Genomic DNA, 19,141 nt, shown 5'->3' with positions numbered 1-19,141 from the left:
AAAAAGTTGGGAGGTATGTTATTCCAGAAAAGGCTCCCCTCCCCTCGCCACTTTGGTTCCCCTCACCACTGGGAGCCAAATAAATACCCGCTACTTCCAGGTATGGATGAGCATGTGACTCACCCATGTGACAGAGTTGGTCCAAATAGGGCTGCAACAAGGAAGTCCATAGCCCTGTGTGTGAGGCTGTGTGCTGCAACCAGTACCCTACAGAGGAATATATTTCCACTCCCTGTGGATGGATGGAGCAGCAGGATAGCTAAAGAAAAGTATATGCGCCTGTGGGGATTTGCATTAAGAAGAACCTATTGCATTGCTCTGCATAGGAAAAGAACAGATCCACTTTGAAAGTGTGTATATAAACCCTAACAATGAACTTCTAGCAGTTTGTCCCATATTGCTTCTACTTCTCCACCTCCACTGCCTCCTCAACCAGTGGGCGCTGTAGCATGCGCTGTCCATCACTGTGACTTAGTGACAGATAGTTTCTTTATAGAACTAAAGACAAAAACATTTTTTTTTTTCATCGTGGATAGAGCAAGGGAGGGATATAACCCATGTCAGATTTTTATTCCACATCTGTGTCACATTGCGGAGATTTCCGTTTGCTTCCTGTCCCATAGCCAAACAGGAAGTTAAAGGAAATCCCTGTAAATTAGGAGAATTCCTTGGGGACCCCCAGGTCACCAGAACTAGTGTCCCCATTGGAAGATTTTCCCCTCTATACTTTTAGGGACAACCTAAAATTTGGGATTTTCTTTTACTTTCACTGATAATGGTAAAAAGGACAAATAGAGAGGACGGCATGTGATGCAGAGGCAAGCAGTGTTAGAAGAGGGTGGCATGGGATGCAGAGGTGATCAGTGTTAGAAGAGGGTGGCATAGGATTAGGGTTGCCACCTGTCCGGGATTCATCCATACAGTTTGGGTTTGGTATCATGCGTCCGGGTTTCAGACTGCCTGAAACCCGGACACATTATGCAGACTGGACTATGGCTTCCCAGCAGGTTTGCTGGCTGCATTTGTCTAAGCTGAGATTGTCTGTTACACTCTCTTACATGCTGCCCCTCCCCAAACACACACACACGGGAGAGGAGAGAGGCTCGATATGCCCCTCTTCCTCCTGGCCCTACCCCTCTGTGTTTGCCCACACTCCTTAGAAAAGGAAAGTGGGGGCTGGAAATTTGAATTCCAGCAGCTTCAGATACATCTCTATGAGAGGTGCTGACTGCCAAGGGGTAAGTGAGCGCGCCATCCATCCCTGTCTGTGACTGAAGTCTCCCTTCTCTCTCTTGTCTCCTGTGAGTACACTAAGGTAAATCAGGGTTCTCAGAGCACCCCTTACATCAGAGGCCACAGTGTTCCCCCTTACATCAGAGTTCCCCTTTACACCAGAGGCCACAGTGTCCCCCCTACATCAGAGTCCTCTCCGTACATCTGAGTTCTCAGTGTTCCCCCTTAAATCAGGGTTCCCAGAGGATTCCTTAGAGTCCCCAGAGTTATCCCTTACATCAGAGTCTGCAGAGTTACAGTGTAAGGGAACTCTGTGGATTCAGATGTAAGAGGGGAATTCTGTGGATTCTGATGTAAAGGGGGACTCTTGTGATTAACTTCATATGGTTAGAAATGTTATTTAATAGAAAACTATATGTATAGTTTATACTACAGAAAAAAAATTGCTGTGCACCGTTAAGTGTTCGGGTTTGACTTGAAGAAAAGGTGGCAACCCTACATAGGATGCAGAGGTGAACAGTGTTAGAATCTAACAGTGGCATAGGATGCAGAGGTGAACAGTGTTAGAATCTAACAGTGGCATAGGATGCAGAGGTGAACAGTGTTAGAATCTAACAGTGGCATAGGATGCAGAGGTGAACAGTGTTAGAATCTAACAGTGGCATAGGATGCAGAGGTGAACAGTGTTAGAAGAGGGTGGCATAGGATGCAGAGGTGAGCAGTGTTAGAAGAGGGTGGCATAGGATGCAGAGGTGAACAGTGTTAGAAGATGTTGCCATGGGATGCAGAGGTGACCAGTGTTAGAAGAGGGTGGCATGGGATGTAAAGGTGAACAGTGTTAGAAGAGGGTGGCATAAGATGCAGAGTTGAGCAGTGTAAGAAGAGGGTGGCATAGGATGCAGAGGTGAGCAGTGCAAGAAGAGGGTGGTATAGGATGCAGAGGTGAGCAGCGTTAGAAGAGGGTGGCATGGAATGCAGAGGTGAGCAGTGTTATAAGAGGGTGCCTGGGGGGCTGCCAAAAAGAAGAGGATTGGGGCTGCTCTGTGCAAAATCATTACACAGAACAGGTAAGTATAACATGTTTGTTATTTAGAAAAATCTTTCCTTTGATCACTTTAAAGCGGAGGTCTGCCCAAACAAAAAATAAATAAAACCAGCAGCTACACATACTGCAGCTGCTGGCTTTTAATAATAGGACACTTACCTTTCCTGGAGTCCAGCGAGGTCGGCACCGCAGCTGATGTTTCCATCAGCTGTCAGGTGCTGCCGCCGCCATTGCGGGTAAGGGTACTCGGCAATGTAGCCTTTCGGCTTCATGCAGGGGACCCAACTGCGCATGCGCGAGGCCCCGCTTCGCTTTCCTACTGGTCCGGTGACAGGGGGAGGAGGAGGGAGCCCCGCGGTGACGTCGATATCCACGGGTGAGACTCCTGGAAGTGGGAAAGGATACTGCCCCCCGAAAGGTGCCAATTGTGGCACTGGAGGGGGGGATCAGATGAGCGTAAGTTCCACTTTTGGGTGAAACTCTGCTTTAACTTGCACAAACAAAAATAGGAAAAAAATTAAAATATGATGCTGGGTCTGCTTTAAAGCAGACCTTCACGCTGTTAAACACCTAATTATGGCTCCTCCCTACTTCCCTCTCCTACAATTACATTATATAAAAAAAAATTGCGTGTGTTTTTGACACCTTTAGTGCGGCACACCGATGTATTACATGCGGGTGCAGATGTATCTTCAGAAACTGACTAAGACCTGCAGCATGTATGCGCATGCGTGAGAGTTTCCCATACATGCAGGAAGATGACAAAGGTATGAGGTCCTTGACCCTAGGGGTACCTGCGCATGTGTAGGAGACCCCCTGCACTTGCACAGATGTACCACGACTTCGGGGGCGACTCGGCAAGGCGTCCTGAAGACGACCTTAGAGGCGACTTGCAAAATGACTTCTGTATAGAAGTCAATGCAAGTCACCCCCGAGGTCGTACAAGAAGCTTTTTCTAAGTCGGAGTGACTTGCGTCGCTCCTATTAGAATGGTTCTATTGAATACAATGGGACGCGACTTGTCAGGCGGCTGAGTCGCCTGACGAGTCGCCCCAGTGTGAACCGGCTCTTACTGCTTCTAAATGCTACTAAAATGATACTAACAGCTTTTGTTTAGCTTTTCTATTTATTTTTTTCTTCATGTACTGCAGAAACTCTAATAAAATCCTACTAGAAACTGGCACAAAAATGCCATTATAAACATCTTTTCATCCAGCATTTTCTTCTAGCTTTTTTTGAGCTTATGAAAAACGCTAGTGTGCATGGAGCCTTATGCCACATACACACGATCGGTTCATCCGATGAAAACGGACCGATGGATTTTCCATCAGATATCCGATGAACTTTCATCAGTCTTGCCTACACACCATCAGTTAAAAATCCGATCGTGTCCAACGCGGTGACGTAAAACACAACGACGTGCAGAGAAAAATTAAGTTCAATGCTTCTGAGCATGCGTCGACTTGATTCTGAGCATGCGTGGATTTTTGACCGATGGATTTCCCCACAGACGATCGTTTTTCTCTATCGGTTTTTTAACCATCAGAAAATTTTAAAACATGTTCTATTTTTTTTCACCGGTGGGAAAAAAAACGATGGGGCCCACAAGATCGGTTCGTCCGATGAAAACGGTTTGTTTTCATCAGACGAACCGATCGTGTGTACAGGGCATTATAGGCTGTTAGGTGGGAGGGATGGAAATGGGGTATCAATTTATTTTGAAGTGGGGCTTTAAGCAAAGTAAAAAGGTAAGAGACAATTCTTAAATATATTGTTTTAAATAAGGAAATGTGAATGGGAAGATGTAGCAAAAATGTAAAGTCAGTATTATCCCAATTTGGCTGCAAAATTTGAAGACCACAAGTGTGAGGGGCTTTTACTGCACAAACACGTTCTAGGAAATCAAAAATATGCAACTAAACACAAATCTAATGGTTGCAAGAAAAATTTGATTTTGATCGTTTATAATTATCAAAAATCATATATGGATGGAGATTAAAAAAGAAAAGCTATTTTAATATTTTTTTTTTTATTATTTGAATTACTATATTGTTTACAGTTATATGCATATGTACAGATTTATTTGGGGTCATTGAGACCTTTCACTTCCGGTAAGAGTGTTTGCGCTTAAGACGGCGCTGACAGCTTCCATGTCAGACGCCGTCTTGGGAGAAGGAGGCATAAACGTCCACTAAGCCATGTGTGAGCACTTACTGTGCGCGATATTGGAAACCCCAACCCCTATTTGGAACATATACCACCGCTATCATTCACAGGTATTTATCCCATTACTCCTCATGGCTTTGCAATGGAACTTTGATTGGGAAGTTTACTATGGTAAATCCAGGGGTCAAGTCCTGGGGAAAAAAGTGTGGGAACTCCCACCCAAGATCCACTCCCCCACAAAAAAAAATAAATGATACACTCATATGCATAATTACTAAATCGCATGTGTGTTTTTTTTATCGTGGGATTTAGAAAGAACTTTAAGCAAGTTCTTTTTTAAATCCCACGATAACTTGCGGCAGACCTCCGCATTGTCTCCTGGGAACAATGACAAAAGCTCCCAGGAGACATTGCGGCATCGAGGAAGTGACGGAATACCCGCACACTACCCGATGAATCCATATACAGGAAGCGGCCAGTAACATAAAGGATTACTAAGGTTCGCCTGCCACTGACTCGAGCTGGGCATCGCCGCTTAGTAAAGGATTGGCTCGGGCGGCTCGGCTGCTCTAGTCCTGCAAAGGGAACTGCGTTCCTGCTGTGAAAAAAGTACAGGGACTCCGTTCCCACGCATTCCCGCCGGACTTGAGCCCTGGGTAAATCCTAGTGTTACAACATTGGAACTCTGCCATATCCATATTCTGCCATATGCTTGGTGATGGGGGGAGAAGGAATGGGATAGAAGTAGGAGGAAATGAGAGGATGGTATGTGGAGCAATGTATATAAAATACCAGATAGATTATTATATGACGTTTTGTCTTTATTACTTATTATATTATATATTTTATTTATTAATTGATCCAGCCCTTCTCTATGTCCCTCTTTATCTACCTGAAGGGATAAATGTATAGCTATATATCCAAGTATTAGATCTGGGGCATCCAGCACACCAGCCTATTTTGGCCCAAATTCAATTCCTTTTGAATAGGTCCCTGGTCATCTATATATTGTATTTATTTTTGAATTGCACTAGCTGTATGTGTTTCACTGCAGCTATTATACGCATACATACAGTGAGGAAAATAAGTATTTGAACACCCTGCTATTTTGCAAGTTCTCCCACTTGGAAATCATGGAGGGGTCTGAAATTGTCATCGTAGGTGCATGTCCACTGTGAGAGACATAATCAAAAAAAATATTCCAGAAATCACAATTTATGATTTTTTAACTATTTATTTGTATGATACAGCTGCAAATAAGTATTTGAACACCTGTCTATCAGCTAGAATTCTGACCCTCAAAGACCTGTTAGTCTGCCTTTAAAATGTCCACCTCCACTCCATTTATTATCCTAAATTAGATGCACCTGTTTGAGGTCATTAGCTGCATAAAGACACCTGTCCACCCCATACAATCAGTAAGAATCCAACTACTAACATGGCCAAGACCAAAGAGCTGTCCAAAGACACTAGAGACAAACTTGTACACCTCCACAAGGCTGGAAAGGGCTACGGGGAAATTGCCAAGCAGCTTGGTGAAAAAAGGTCCACTGTTGGAGCAATCATTAGAAAATGGAAGAAGCTAAACATGACTGTCAATCTCCCTCGGACTGGGGCTCCATGCAAAATCTCACCTCGTGGGGTCTCAATAATCCTAAGAAAGGTGAGAAATCAGCCCAGGACTACACGGGAGGAGCTGGTCAATGACCTGAAAAGAGCTGGGACCACCGTTTCCAAGGTTACTGTTGGTAATACACTAAGACGTCATAGTTTGAAATCATGCATGGCACGGAAGGTTCCCCTGCTTAAACCAGCACATGTCAAGGCCCGTCTTAAGTTTGCCAATGACCATTTGGATGATCCAGAGGAGTCATGGGAGAAAGTCATGTGGTCAGATGAGACCAAAATAGAACTTTTTGGTCATAATTCCACTAACCGTGTTTGGAGGAAGAAGAATGATGAGTACCATCCCAAGAACACCATCCCTACTGTGAAGCATGGGGGTGGTAGCATCATGCTTTGGGGGTGTTTTTCTGCACATGGGACAGGGCGACTGCACTGTATTAAGGAGAGGATGACCGGGGCCATGTATTGCAAGATTTTGGGCAACAATCTCCTTCCCTCAGTTAGAGCTTTGAAGATGGGTCGAGGCTGGGTCTTCCAACATGACAATGACCCGAAGCACACAGCCAGGATAACCAAGGAGTGGCTCTGTAAGAAGCATATCAAGGTTCTGGCGTGGCCTAGCCAGTCTCCAGACCTAAACCCAATAGAGAATCTTTGGAGGGAGCTCAAACTCCGTGTTTCTCAGCGACAGCCCAGAAACCTGACTGATCTAGAGAAGATCTGTGTGGAGGAGTGGGCCAAAATCCCACTGTGGGCCAAAATCCAGTGTGTGCAAACCTGGTGAAAAACTACAAGAAACGTTTGACCTCTGTAATTGCAAACAAAGGCTACTGTACCAAATATTAAAATTGATTTTCTCAGGTGTTCAAATACTTATTTGCAGCTGTATCATACAAATAAATAGTTAAAAAAAATCATACATTGTGATTTCTGGATTTTTTTTTTTGATTATGTCTCTCACAGTGGACATGCACATACGATAACAATTTCAGACCTCTCCATGATTTCCAAGTGTGAGAACTTGCAAAATAGCAGGGTGTTCAAATACTTATTTTCATCACTGTATATACTTTTCTTACTATTTTGCATCTTAATAATTTACAGACTTTGGTTCTGTTGCCGGGGTCTCCAAATGCTCAAATATCCGCGCATCTCTGATCTAGTGGATCCGACTGCCACTGGTCATTGCCTTGGCCATTTGCTCTTCTCAGCTACTGGAAATTTTTGGGCTGCGTTTTGATACATTAAATTCAGTTACTAGCAGAGTTGGTAAGCACACAGCATTTCCTTTCCTTTATCGATATGAATATGTAATTTATTGTATAATATTATATAATGTGTATTAATGACGTATTTCTATTTCTACACAGACCACACAATTCAAAAGAAAAGTTGCAAGGCCCTGATGAAGCACATCTGTGCGAAACCTGTTGGCTACCTGCATACTGTCATTTATCCTGCTTTTGTAACTACTGTGGTCCATACTAATCTCTGAATATCTGTTTTTAAAACTATTACATTTTGATATATTTAGAAATTTTTTTTGTTTGGTGTGCTTACCTTTTTAACATTTGATATCTCTCACTTTAAAATCCCGTATTTTGGGAGAGTATTTATCTCTCCCAATTTGTCCTTTTTCTTGTTATTATACTCAATAATGGGACTGTGAGAGACTGTCATCTGTATCTGGACACAATCCCACTATCTTTCTTTTTATATTATTTATATAATATATATATATATATATATATATATATATATATATATATATATATATATTGTGACAGAAAGTCAGGTAAATCTGTGGGTGTTGTCACTGATGGGACATACATTTCTGCCTTGTTTAGACGATACACAGATGGTTATCGGGCGTCGGCTACAAACATAGCCAGAGAAAGGCTAAAGGCCGTTGAAAAACTTCAGCTGTTCAGAATGAGGCAATTAAGGCCTCTATATGAAGTCCAGAGGGTTATCACTAATTGCTGCCTCATTCCTAAGGCTTTGTGAGTAGGAGAGCAGCACTGAAAGTCTTCTGAGAGGTGAGGAGACCATTGATTTTTTCTGTGTGATAAAAATCAAAAGACTATTGTTTAGTGCTGTATGACCAGCACTGTCTACCCAGCAGTAGGCTGTGCTAGACTTCATAGATAGGTTCCTGTGTGGAAGGTAGACACCCAAAGTCGCTAGAGTTTATTTTATGTTTTGATTTTGTTTATGCTGTTTGAATGCTTGCAATTGTTTTCCAGCAAGATGGAAAAATAAACCAGAAACTTTGTTTTCAACCGTCTTCGACTGCCAGTCTGTATAAATTCAGTGTGTGGTGAACCCACACACCCCGCTACCGAGCTAACCCCTCACAATATATACATATATATATATATATATATATATATATATATATATATATATATATATATAAATATAGATATCTATCTAGATGTCTATATATAGATATCTATATACTGTATATATATATATATATATATATATATATATATATATATATATATATATATATATATATATATATATATATATATATATATAGAGAGAGATAGATAGATAGATAGATAGATAGATAGATAGATATAGATAGAAATATATATATATATATATATATATATATATATATATATATATATAGATATAGATCTCTCTCTCTCTAAAAATATATATAGAGAGAAAGATATATATATATATATATATATATATATATATATATATATATATATATATATACTTTTTTCTGTGTAAGTTATTTTTTTCTGCACTCTTTTTCTCCTTTTCACACCCCAGCTCGCCCTCCTCCGCCTGTTCTTTCACAGCTTCTCTCTCTCCCATCGCCTTATGTTTCATGTCAGATAACGCATGCAGTGAAGCATTAAAGTTAATTGAAGGATTTACAAGTTCTGCTTTTATATGCTTCAAATCTGGGTTAGATCTGGACGCCTTAATAGGGTGTCTGTCTGTTTAGATCACTTCCCCTCATCCCCCCCTGCCCTGACAGATCTAGGGGTGGCCTGGGAAGCAGAGGCCTACACAGCCCTGAGGGGTAGTAGTAAGGCCCAAACTACATGACATGCCCCTTCTCTTCTTGGTATTGAGTCCTGATCCGGCACCTCCTTCTAGATGGAAGCTCCTCGCAGATTCCAAGTTTGAAAAATTGTTGGATAGGTCTGGTTTAAAAGTAATCTGTCCTCTACAATCTGATAGCTGCAGCTCACTAAAATAAAGTCATGTGTTTGCCTTGTTACTGTAAAGTCTAGTACACACGGGCCGAATATTGGACAGCATTGGCCGGTTCAATAGAAAACAGCCGACATTTGGCCTGTGCGTAGAAGTCGGCCGTTCGGTCAAAGGGACCGCTGACCAGTGTGTTCTGGAGGGGGGCCGTGCCCCTGTCAGAACACAATAGCTCAGTGGGGAAGATCGCTGTACTAACATTGCATAGTTAGTACAGCGGCTCTTCCCGAGCTATCATTTTTATTTTATTTTTCATTCAGCCCGGGTTGAACAAAGAAAAAACTAGCAGTGTGTACCAGGCTTAAGTGTCTGGATTAAAGCTTTGTTTTAGTTTGGACAACCTGGGAAGGGTTTGAACCCCTGTCAGGGGTTCTGTGCCCATCGAGGAGATATTCCCTTATTTACTGTGTAGTCACCATAATAAGACTTATAAAAAATTGAATGGTGAAGAACCTCTGCCAGGCTGTTTCAGTCCTCACTGGTGACATCTCACTTCCTGCGTGGTCACCTGCAACAGAAGTAAGGTGAATTCTCCCCAACAGAGAGACAGATGGAAATGCATAAAGCATTTGCAAGTGTAAGAATTCTGTTTCTTCTTTTTTCAATTAGAATGGCTTTATGCATGTACATAAATTCTGGGCAATTCAGATTGGGAAGGTGATAAACGTGCAGAGCTCCCAACTGTCCCTGATTTGGAGGGACTGTCCCTGATTCAGAGAAATGTCCCTCTGTCCCTCATTCCTCCTCATTTGTCCCTCGTTTTGGTCTGATCTATATAGTTGTATATAAAATGCACTTTTTATCTAAAAAAAAGTGTTTCCCAATGCTAAAACTTTCATGCAAGTTCTAAATTGCTGCATTTGTAAATTCCAAAAGCCAATATAAAGGAATAGTAGTGGTAAAAAAGCACTTGTGGGTTTAACCAATCTTGTTTTTTGTACAACTCTCCTTTAGCCCAGGTTCACACTGGGCTGTGGGAGTGAAGCCGTGCGAGTTCAGCTGAACTTGCACGATTTCACTCCCGCTGGCATGCGATCCGATTCCTAACCGAATTGACAGTTCACACTGCAATATGCAAACTCATTAACTTTCTATTGACTCTCCCAGCAGTCTGCATAGGGCAATGTGATCTGCCTGCGAGTTGTATGAGATGCGGGAACCTGTACTGGATTCACAGGGTTCCCACTTCGCTGCAGTGTGAACCGAGCCTTAGGCTGGATTGACACCTATGCATTTTTTGTGCTTTTTGCATTGTGCAGATTTGCACTACTGAACATTTTCCATGGTAAATGGACTGTAGTACAAATCTTCAAAATGCAAAAAGCACCAAAACTGCATAGGTGTGAATCCAGCCTTACCGGGGATATGGCAGGGGGTGTGTCCTATGCCAATATAAGTTTGCCAATAGGTGTCCCTCATTCCCATCTCAGAATCTTGGGAGGTATAAACATGTACAGGAGAAGCATCAATAAAAACAGCAGGTCAATAAAGTCAGTAGATCCAGAGATATAAGTAGATGCCTGAAAGTCAAGCTACGCCCTACCCACGCCCATCCACTGAGCCTCCTTATTGGTTCCTTATTATGATGGGAGGCTCAGGACTTAAGAGGGGGTGGAGATAAAGTCAGATTTTACAGGAAAGGTCCAGATTTCCATATAATTCTGCAGCGTATATATCTGAATCTACTGATAGTTTCAGTTGATTGGTTTGCACAGACAAAAGACTGCTTATGCATGTGTTAATCATTTATTCAGCTGCATTGTCTCAGTATGTTACGGGTTTAATTTAAAGCAGACTTATTTAAAAAAAAAGTACATATATATATATTAGAGTTATATAGTAGTTAAAATTGTATTAATTGTAGTTTTTAATGCAACAAGTACCTAAATGTTTTTATATTAGCATCTTGTAATTTTCTGTGCAGGAGACCTGTGAATAGAAGACAAAGGATCTTTACTATGATGCAATGGGTCTCTGTTGTATTGCACAGTGTTGTCAGTCTGTGTACAGGAGGGGAGAACACAAGGATGACCTTATTAGTGTGCTTCTGCTCTTATTTTGTTCAATAAGCAGGCTGGGGGTGAGTCCCTGACCAAGTTTTGCTTACTAAATTAACTGAAGAATGACTGCCTGGCTGTGCTGTCCAACTGGGGTCCCTTGATGGAAACACAGGCTTAACTATTAAAAGTGTTTTCACAATTACAAAAATGTGTATTTATGTATTCAGTGTGTTAGCGGTTTGCCCAGGGTTCAACTTTTAAGTCACCATTTATTTCAAAATTCACTGAGGGTTTAGTCTTTTTTTTTTTTAAATAGTGCCCATACACAGAGCTGCCAATTTTAGAAGCTTAAAAGCAGAAAGCTTAGAGTTTAAATGAAACCCTTTCTGGATGCAAATTTTCAGTACATTCCACAGATTTCTTTCTCATGCATTATACAATTTAGTTTAATTATAAAGCAGATAGAGATAGGGATCAGGGTACCCCAAGACCCAAGAGACCCCAGAAGAGGACAAATGGGCAAAGGGACTATTCCGGTACAAGGTAAGTAGCTGGACTCAAAAAGAGTAAGTATATCAAAACATAGTATCAAAAAAGAATAAAACATCAAACAACACAAACAGAATAAAACAGTACAAATATCGTGACAACCATACGTGTCGGGGGAATCCTGATGAAAGTAGGGGTCACGATACAAGGGTCTCTACTAGTTTCGCGACATACGTCGCTTCATTAGAGAAGTTCTGAAAATGAATATACAAACAACATGTAAACAGGTTGAAACACACATAAAAGTTCATGTAGGTCAACCTACCAGCAGGAACAAATATATACAATAATAAACATTAGGGAATAGAGACTGTGTCACTTACCTAAGAGCAAATATCCCGTCCGCTCAGACGCCAAACCCACAGAGAAGAATGTCTCCCACGTATTTACCTCCAATACAGTTTTTGTTTATAGCTGCTTCAATATTCAGTTGATAGGTCCATCTCCGCATCCACCCCCTTGGCCGCCGCGGGAGACATTCTCTTCTGTGGTTTTGGCGTCTGAGCAGACAGGATATTTTCTCTTAGGTAAGCGACACAGTCTCTATTCTCCAATGTTTATTGTTGTATATATTTGTTCCTGCTGGTAGGTTGATCTACATGAACTTTTATGTGTGTTTCAACCTGTTTACATGTTGTTTGCATATTAATTTTCAGAACTTCTCCTGACGAAGCAACGTATGTCGCAAAACTAGTATTGTGACCCTTACTTTCACCAGGATTACCCCACGGGACTGTAGTTTCGGTGACACGTATGATTGTCACGATTTTTGTACTGTTTTATTCTGTTTGTGTTGTTTGATTCTTTATTATTTTTTGATACTATGTTAATAAATGTATTCAAATTTTTGATATACTTACTCATTTTGAGTCTATCTACTTACCTTGTACCGGAATAGTCCTTTTGCCCGTTTATCCTCTTCTGGGGTCTCTTGAGTCTTGGGGTACCCTGAGCCCTATCTCTATCTAATTAAGTTTTGGATGATGGTACTACTATTAACTCTATGATTTGTATTTTACTAAAGAGGCTAACAATTAAATTAAATTAGAAAACAAAGAATAAAAAAAGTTTTTTTTTTACTGCTGGTTACTCAGCAATACTAGCTTACATTGAAAGATTCAAAGCTATATCCGCGTTAAGTTTTTTCTGTAGCACTGTGATTTTACTGTGTATCTTGTAAACTCACATTAACTCCAACGTTCAGTTTTGAGCTGCCTGTTCTTGTCCTTATGTGCCTTCTGTAAGAGGTTACAAATCAGTGAATGGCCATTTCTGGATGGATCTACATTTTTCATGTCCCTATGGGGGATACCAATGGCCTCTAGTGCAAGTGCAGGAATATGTATGAAGGCTTAGTTGTACATGTGAAACAACAGTGTATGAGATGGTATCACAAAAATCTGATGGAGCAGACTGCTTTCAATTGAGGAATAGTGAATAAAAGACAAACAGGACTATTTAGGAACACAATTTCAAGTTTGTTAACACTGGAACACTGGGCAAAAGAAATGTGCTGTTATATAAATTCTGATGCTATAATGGAAATAGCAGCAAGAATTTAAAGCATGAACCCAATCCCATCCCTATTTTTATTTGTATGCTATATATATATATATAGATGTATGTGTGTGTCTATAGATATATATATTATCTATATATATATATATATATATATACAGTATACATATATATATATATATATATATATATATATATATATATATATATATATATATAGTCACTGTCAGGTTTTTGTTGTTTGTTGCTATCTGTTTTCCTGTTGTGAAGATTTTCCCTCAGGACAAAAAGATATAAATAAAGGAAAGTGTGAAATCTCTCTAATGTGGACACAAACAAATAATAATAATACACTGACAAAGGGTGCAAACTTCTCAAATTGTTTTAATGCTGTATGTGCCTTCGTGTCCTTGTGTGTCCATGTATTATGTTTATGGGTGTCTCAGGGACAGGAAGTTAGAAAATCTGCCCATCAGTGTCACAGTCAAAGCTGAGTGGATTGTCAAGGGTCTTGCTGTCTGAGAACTGGTCCCCAAGATGGCCCAGTCACTGCAATGTCATTGGATCCTGAAGACCAAGTAAACCACTAATGTATCTTGTATGTAGTTGGATTGGTTGACATGTTGCATATCCCCATGGGACTTGGTTCCTATTTTATTTTTGGTGACCAGTTAACAAGCACAATAGATGGGTATAGAATTTAAATTGGCTTGGAGCCTTTAGAGGATGGAAAATGTCTATCTCCAGGCTGGTCATCAGGCACTGAGGTCCTTGACAATGAGACCAACCTTGTAGAGCAGGTAACACAAAAAGAAAACTGATGGGTCCCAAAATCCCACAAAAGGGAATCTCTACAAGGGGGCGGGAGTGTCACTATTTATAAATACATTGGGTGCATATTTTAAATTCTGGAAAAATAGGGGAGAAATCTTTTTTTATACCAAAAAAGAAAATAACACATTCCGATTTACTGGGTTAGCATAAATGATTATTGCTTCAGTGAATAAAATGTGCTTAGAGATGGTATGTTTGCTGCAATGTGTTTGTTGTATCCTATTCAGTATTGTGATTTTTTTTTCAGATTATGTTTTTTTTTTAACAAGTACCATATCTAAAATAATGACATCCGCATGATATGGGGAAAGATAACGGGCACAATTTTTATATGTGGTCATAACCCTTCTCCCTCACATCTGAGATATTATATATATATATATATATATATATATATATATATATATATATATATATATATATATATATATATATTGATTTGGCTTATTAAATACATGCAAATTTGACAAGATTGCAGATAAACAGCAAACACCAGCAAACATTTCCCAGTCATTAATTATGATTTGATCATCACTATAAATAGACAAATATATGCATACACATGCAAAATGTATAAATGACTGCACATGAAAATACCCAATAATAACGGCTCAAACATTGGAAATTCCATATAATGAACAATAAAATCTGACTTGGTAATTAAGCATTCCTGCAATGTGATTAATTAAATCCATGATACAGGGCAGACCATTTACAATCAACCATTCAACGCACACAAATAATTTTTTATACACAACTGACAATTTTAACTTTGAAAAATATTTTCTTTTTTTATTATTTACACACAGCAAAAAATAGATATTCTAGTCAGTTTAGCTGAAAATATCAATTAAGAAACCACTCATTAGAGAAGACTAGAAAGGGCACAATTTGTAGAAGGAGGACCCCCCCCCCCTATAGGAAATCAGCATGGTAGTATATATCAACACTTTGCTTCTAATTTACTGACCATTTTATGAGCTTGAAGCTGGCTACAGAATTGTTTCCCTGATGCATTAACTTAAAAAAAAAAAAAAAATAAGAAAACTTGATTTGACTAAAAATGTATTTTGGCTTAGGAGACAATGCTGTTTTGGGGAGACTGCCCATGACCACTATTTCATTATTCTATACATATATATATATTTATATTGATTGCACATATTATAATGTCCAAAAAGTAGCTCACAGTGCACAAAAATCTTAATAACGACCACATATTAAGATGTAAAATATTTTCTGCATTTGTTGTTGGGAACATTTTTCAATTCTGTGTTTTATATCTCTATGCAAAATGTTTTTTAAAAACTTGCTCAAGCATATAAGTGTGTATGAAAAGTATATAAAAAAAAAAAAACAAGATCCCTGAGACATAGTGACAATATATAAACAGTCCAACCTATTATATTGTTATATACATTCTTTGGTTCTTTACATATAGATCCATTGAAGGCAGTTTATAATTTGCAGACTTCTCACGCAAACACATGGTAATCATTTGTGCACAATCCTGTCTTCACAAAAGAAAAAAAAAAATCCTACAATTGTCCAAAGAAATAGATTTTTTAAATTGCACATAAGTTTGTCTGTCCTTTCCTACCCAGCCTTAAGAAGAGTGCTCAGTTATTAGCTTCCATTTGTCTATGATTCTGTAAGGCAGTTACAGTGCATTCAGGGTAATTAAGGCAACTTTTAAGGGTTCAGTTCTAAGGCCCAGACCTGTTGTGGCCACCCTGTCCGACCCTTCATCTTCTTCTCTCCTGCTGGACTATTACCCCAGAATCCTTCACTCTGTAGAAAAAAAAAAAAGGAATTATTTAAAAAAATACTTTAGAAAAAATAAACAAATAAAATAAAATTAGGGAAAATATTTGAAAAGCAATCTTGAGAAATAGGTCATAAATGATTTTCTTTAAAGTCTATTTTAGAAAAAAAAAAATAATTAGAAAACATACTTAACTGTAACTTTTATGAGATATTTACAGGAAAAATAAACATACTCTTCATGGACTTGTCTGTTGTTAGTGTTATGTATAATATTTATGGTAAATAAAAAAGGAAATTACTGACCAGCCTGTGTATAATACAACATAAACTGACCACACTTTAAAATATTATTTTAAATATTTTAAATTTGAAGACCTCTTGAGAATCTGGATTTAAGGTTTATCTCAAGGATTGTGAACTTTCCCACATGAGAGCAATATTTTACTCCAACACCAAATACAGAATGTGTTTACAGTTTTGTGAGGCTGTAGAACAATGTTGTAACAGTCCTACTTTTTTTTTATCAAAATCATTTATCCAACAAAGCCATCCTTAAGTAAAAAAAAAAAAAAAAAAAATAGGTGATAAGGAATTTAGCGTTTACTAAAAACAAAAATAGGGGGTCCAAGATTCACATATTTTTTGCAGTGAAATCTAGACAAATGTGTGAATCCTGGTTAAAAACATATACATATAGACCCTTATGTTTATTAAATACAATAACATAAGACTGGTGGATTTTTTTTTCTTTTTAGGGTACATTGTCACCTTTTGTTTAAAAGAAGTAGGCTGCTTAGGTGTGAATTGCTAAATAAAGAGTGAACAACAGATAAAAAGCAAGGAGGAAAAAAAAAAAAGGTGGTGCATGGAACAAAAAAGATAAGGGAAAACAAAAAATATGTGTGGAGGGGGGGGGGGGGGAGAAAAAAATACAAAAAAAATAAAGAAAGTAAGAAAGATAAGAAAGAGCGAAAGGAAAGAAAGAAAGAAGGAAAACAAGGTAAGAATGAGAGAATGAAAAGAAAAAAAACAAGGAAAGAATAAGACAAAATAAATAAAGAAAAAATAAAACAAGGAAAGAATAAGGGAATGAAAAAAAAGAAAACAAAGAAAGGATGAGAGAATGAAAATAAAGAAAGAAAGAAAGCAAATAAAAGGAGATTAAAAGAAAGAAAGAAACAAGAAAATTAGAGAATGAAAAGAAAGAAAGAAAAGGAAAGAATGAGAGAATAAAAACAAAGGAGGAAAACAAACAAAAATTAAGGGATGAAAATAAAGAGAGAAAACAAGAAGAGAATGAGAGAATGAAAAGAAAGAAGGAAAAAACGAGAAAAGAATGAGGAAATGAGAAGAAAAAGAAACCAGGAGAGATTGAAAAGAAAGAAAGAAAACAAGGAAAATATAGAGAATGAAAAGAAAGAAAACAAGGAAAGAATAAGAGAAGGGGGAGAAAGAAAGGGAAGAAAGAGAGAGAGAGAGAGAGAGAGAGAGAGAGAGAGAGAGAGAGAGAGAGAGAGAGAGAGAGAGAGAGAGAGAGAGAGAGAGAGAGAGAAAAGAAAATAGATGACACAGTATTATATTTTTGCTTTCTGTACTCACCCCTTCTCTTTTCCTTTTGCAGTCTCTGCTTTCTACTTTCTTGAGCTCAGCCTTAAAGCCCTCCGTGCCCCCAGGCTCTGTATCTTTGGCCAGAACGTCCATCAAGTAGCCAATGTAGCTAGTGGCCAGCCTGAGGGTCTTGATTTTTGAGAGTTTGGTGTCGGCTGGCACATTTGGGATACATTCTCTAAGTTCTGCAAAGGCACTGTTAATACTTTCTGTCCTTCTCCTCTCCTTTTTAGGGGGGACCCCCTTCCTCCTGCTCAGTCTACCAGTCAGGGCCTCCAGGCGGGTGCCGGTCTGGGATGGGCCTACAGTGCCATATTCAGGGCTGTAGGGAGGCTGGGTGGCAAATTCTGGTGACACTTCTCCTGGGTTGAGGACCCATCCCTGGAAGTAAGGTCTTTCCTGGTGACATCTGGAGGTGGGAGTAAAGATAAAAGGTTCAGGCATCATATGGTGGTGCTGGTAACTCCCAATGATGTTCATGGTAACCCTTGAGAGATCTTCTGCCTCCTCCACTAAGACAAAGCACTGATCTTCTAGAACTTGGTTCCTGGCGGTTCCTCAGTTTGACCCCATGAGATCTGGACCTGGAATTCCTTTAGTCTCGTACAAGACACGTTTCCACCTACTGAGTAGGGCTCTCCTTGGACAACTAGCTCCCAGCATCCAGCAGATCACACTCAGGGCTAAGTTGCTAAGCCAGCATCTATATATTTAAGATTAGAGAGGATAAGGTAAGCCTGGGATACAATAACAGATATGATCCAGGCTCCAGCTCTGCAGCTCTCAGCGTTTTAACCCTTGTGTGCCTCCTTAGGCAGCTTTATATGGACCTCAGCTCTTGATGTCAGACTGTGCCTGCAACCAATAGGAAGTGCAGGGGGAGAAGAAGAGGAGGAGGAGGGGGAGGGGAAGGAGGGGTAGCAGGCGACAATCACCTGGAACCAGAGAACCTTATACTCTCACCTAATGCTCTGTCTACGACACCAAGTCCAGCTCTGATCACACACCTACAACTCTCACTCACCTCAAGAGCACTTACCGCTTTTCAGCTTTATATTATATCCACAAATATGGCACTGGGTAAGATCATCGCCTCTCATGACAACAGCATACAAATCTATTCCAAACCATGTGAGGATTTTATATGGTGTTTTATGTTTATCCGGTGTTACTAGTACTGCACACTGCAATGAATAAATAATACTGGGCTGGAGACTTGGAATATTGTGATTAGTGTATAACAAACGTACTCTATTCATTAATGTCTATATGTCTGCAGTATCTAGAATAAACAAACACTTTACCAGCAGGACTAGATAGTATAAATAGTACACACATTTGTATAAATTATTATAATGCATAAATGTGTGTGTATTTATTTTTTATATGTTTGTGTAATATATTATGTGTGTGTGTGTATACAGTATAATACTATTATAAATATTTGTGTGTATATGTTTGTATGTATGTGTTCATTACTATATTATCATGATATATTTTCTTATAGTGTGTGTGTGTGTATTTATATAATGTATATATGTGTGTGTATATA

General features: G+C 39.2%; 1 protein-coding gene across 1 annotated transcript; it reads right to left on the bottom strand.

Moving 5' to 3' along the window:
- Nucleotides 1-14,978: 14,978 nt before the first annotated feature.
- HAND1 (heart and neural crest derivatives expressed 1) lies at nt 14,979-18,397 on the bottom strand. The gene is made up of 2 exons (XM_040342019.1): nt 17,581-18,397; nt 14,979-16,005 (listed from the first exon to the last, which is right to left on the bottom strand). Exons 1-2 carry the CDS (start codon nt 18,067-18,069, stop codon nt 15,907-15,909), a joined length of 588 nt encoding a protein of 195 aa, XP_040197953.1. The 5' UTR covers nt 18,070-18,397; the 3' UTR covers nt 14,979-15,906.
- Nucleotides 18,398-19,141: the final 744 nt, after the last annotated feature.

Source organism: Rana temporaria, chromosome 3 (assembly GCF_905171775.1).
Source record: "Rana temporaria chromosome 3, aRanTem1.1, whole genome shotgun sequence".
NCBI lineage: Eukaryota > Metazoa > Chordata > Amphibia > Anura > Ranidae > Rana > Rana temporaria.
Note: the sequence above shows the minus strand (reverse complement) of the source record. Positions and strands in the feature narration are given on the sequence as shown.

What these genes read in the sequence shown, in the direction of transcription:
- HAND1 (XM_040342019.1), bottom strand. Translation starts at nt 18,069, where the DNA reads ATGAACATCATTGGGAGTTACCAGCACCACCATATGATGCCTGAACCT. An exon ending in GCAAAAGGAAAAGAGAAGGG is followed by an intron (nt 16,006 to 17,580) that starts GTGAGTACAGAA and finishes TTTTTTCTACAG; the next exon opens with AGTGAAGGATTCTGGGGTAA.